Here is a 534-nt window from a genome sequence, read left to right as displayed (position 1 = left end):
CGCCACCCCTGGCCCCGCCCCTGGCCCCGCCCCTCATGGTGGAGAACCTGAGGAACTCGCTCTCGCCGGCCACCCAGAGGAAGTTGGGGGACAAGGCCCTCCCCGCCCAGGAGAAGAACTCCCGCGACCAGCTGCTGGCCGCGACTGTCCTCTAGCCTCTCCCTCCAGCTTCCCCTCCCCTAGAAGAGACACAACACGCAGCCGCCCCACAGGGCGCGGCCCCCCTGAACTCCCTCCCAGAGCGGCCAGCCTGACCGTCCATCCCCAAGGCGCCGGGGACAGTCAGTGCGTGCAGTGCAGGGACACCCACTGTCTGGCCACGACCCCGGGGACAGCAGCCATGTCGGTGGGGCCTGGACAGCAGGAGGAAGGACAGCTTCTCCTGTTGCACCCACGTGTCCACCCTCAGGCCCACTCGTGCGCCTGGGCCCAGGAACAGGCTGGAGGTGGCCGAGCCTGGCCAGCAGCTCCCTAAACGCCCTGCCTTGTCCTTACAGGTGGAGGTGCCCAAGCTGCTGCAGTAGGGCCAGGCTG

The 534-nt window shown here is 68.9% G+C and overlaps 1 protein-coding gene across 1 annotated transcript in view; it reads left to right on the top strand.

The window, feature by feature from the left end:
- Positions 1-524, top strand: part of LMOD1 (leiomodin 1 (smooth muscle)) — a 16,135-nt gene extending 15,611 nt beyond the window's left edge. The window contains exon 5 of the mRNA XM_014533395.1: positions 498-524. Within this exon, the coding sequence (XP_014388881.1) occupies positions 498-524 (27 nt within the window). The remainder of the gene's footprint in view (positions 1-497) is intronic.
- The last annotated feature ends 10 nt before the right edge of the window (positions 525-534 follow it).

The sequence above is a fragment of the Myotis brandtii genome, unplaced genomic scaffold (assembly GCF_000412655.1).
Source record: "Myotis brandtii unplaced genomic scaffold, ASM41265v1 scaffold975, whole genome shotgun sequence".
Taxonomy (NCBI): Eukaryota; Metazoa; Chordata; class Mammalia; order Chiroptera; family Vespertilionidae; genus Myotis; species Myotis brandtii.
This window is presented reverse-complemented; position numbering and strand designations above follow the sequence as displayed.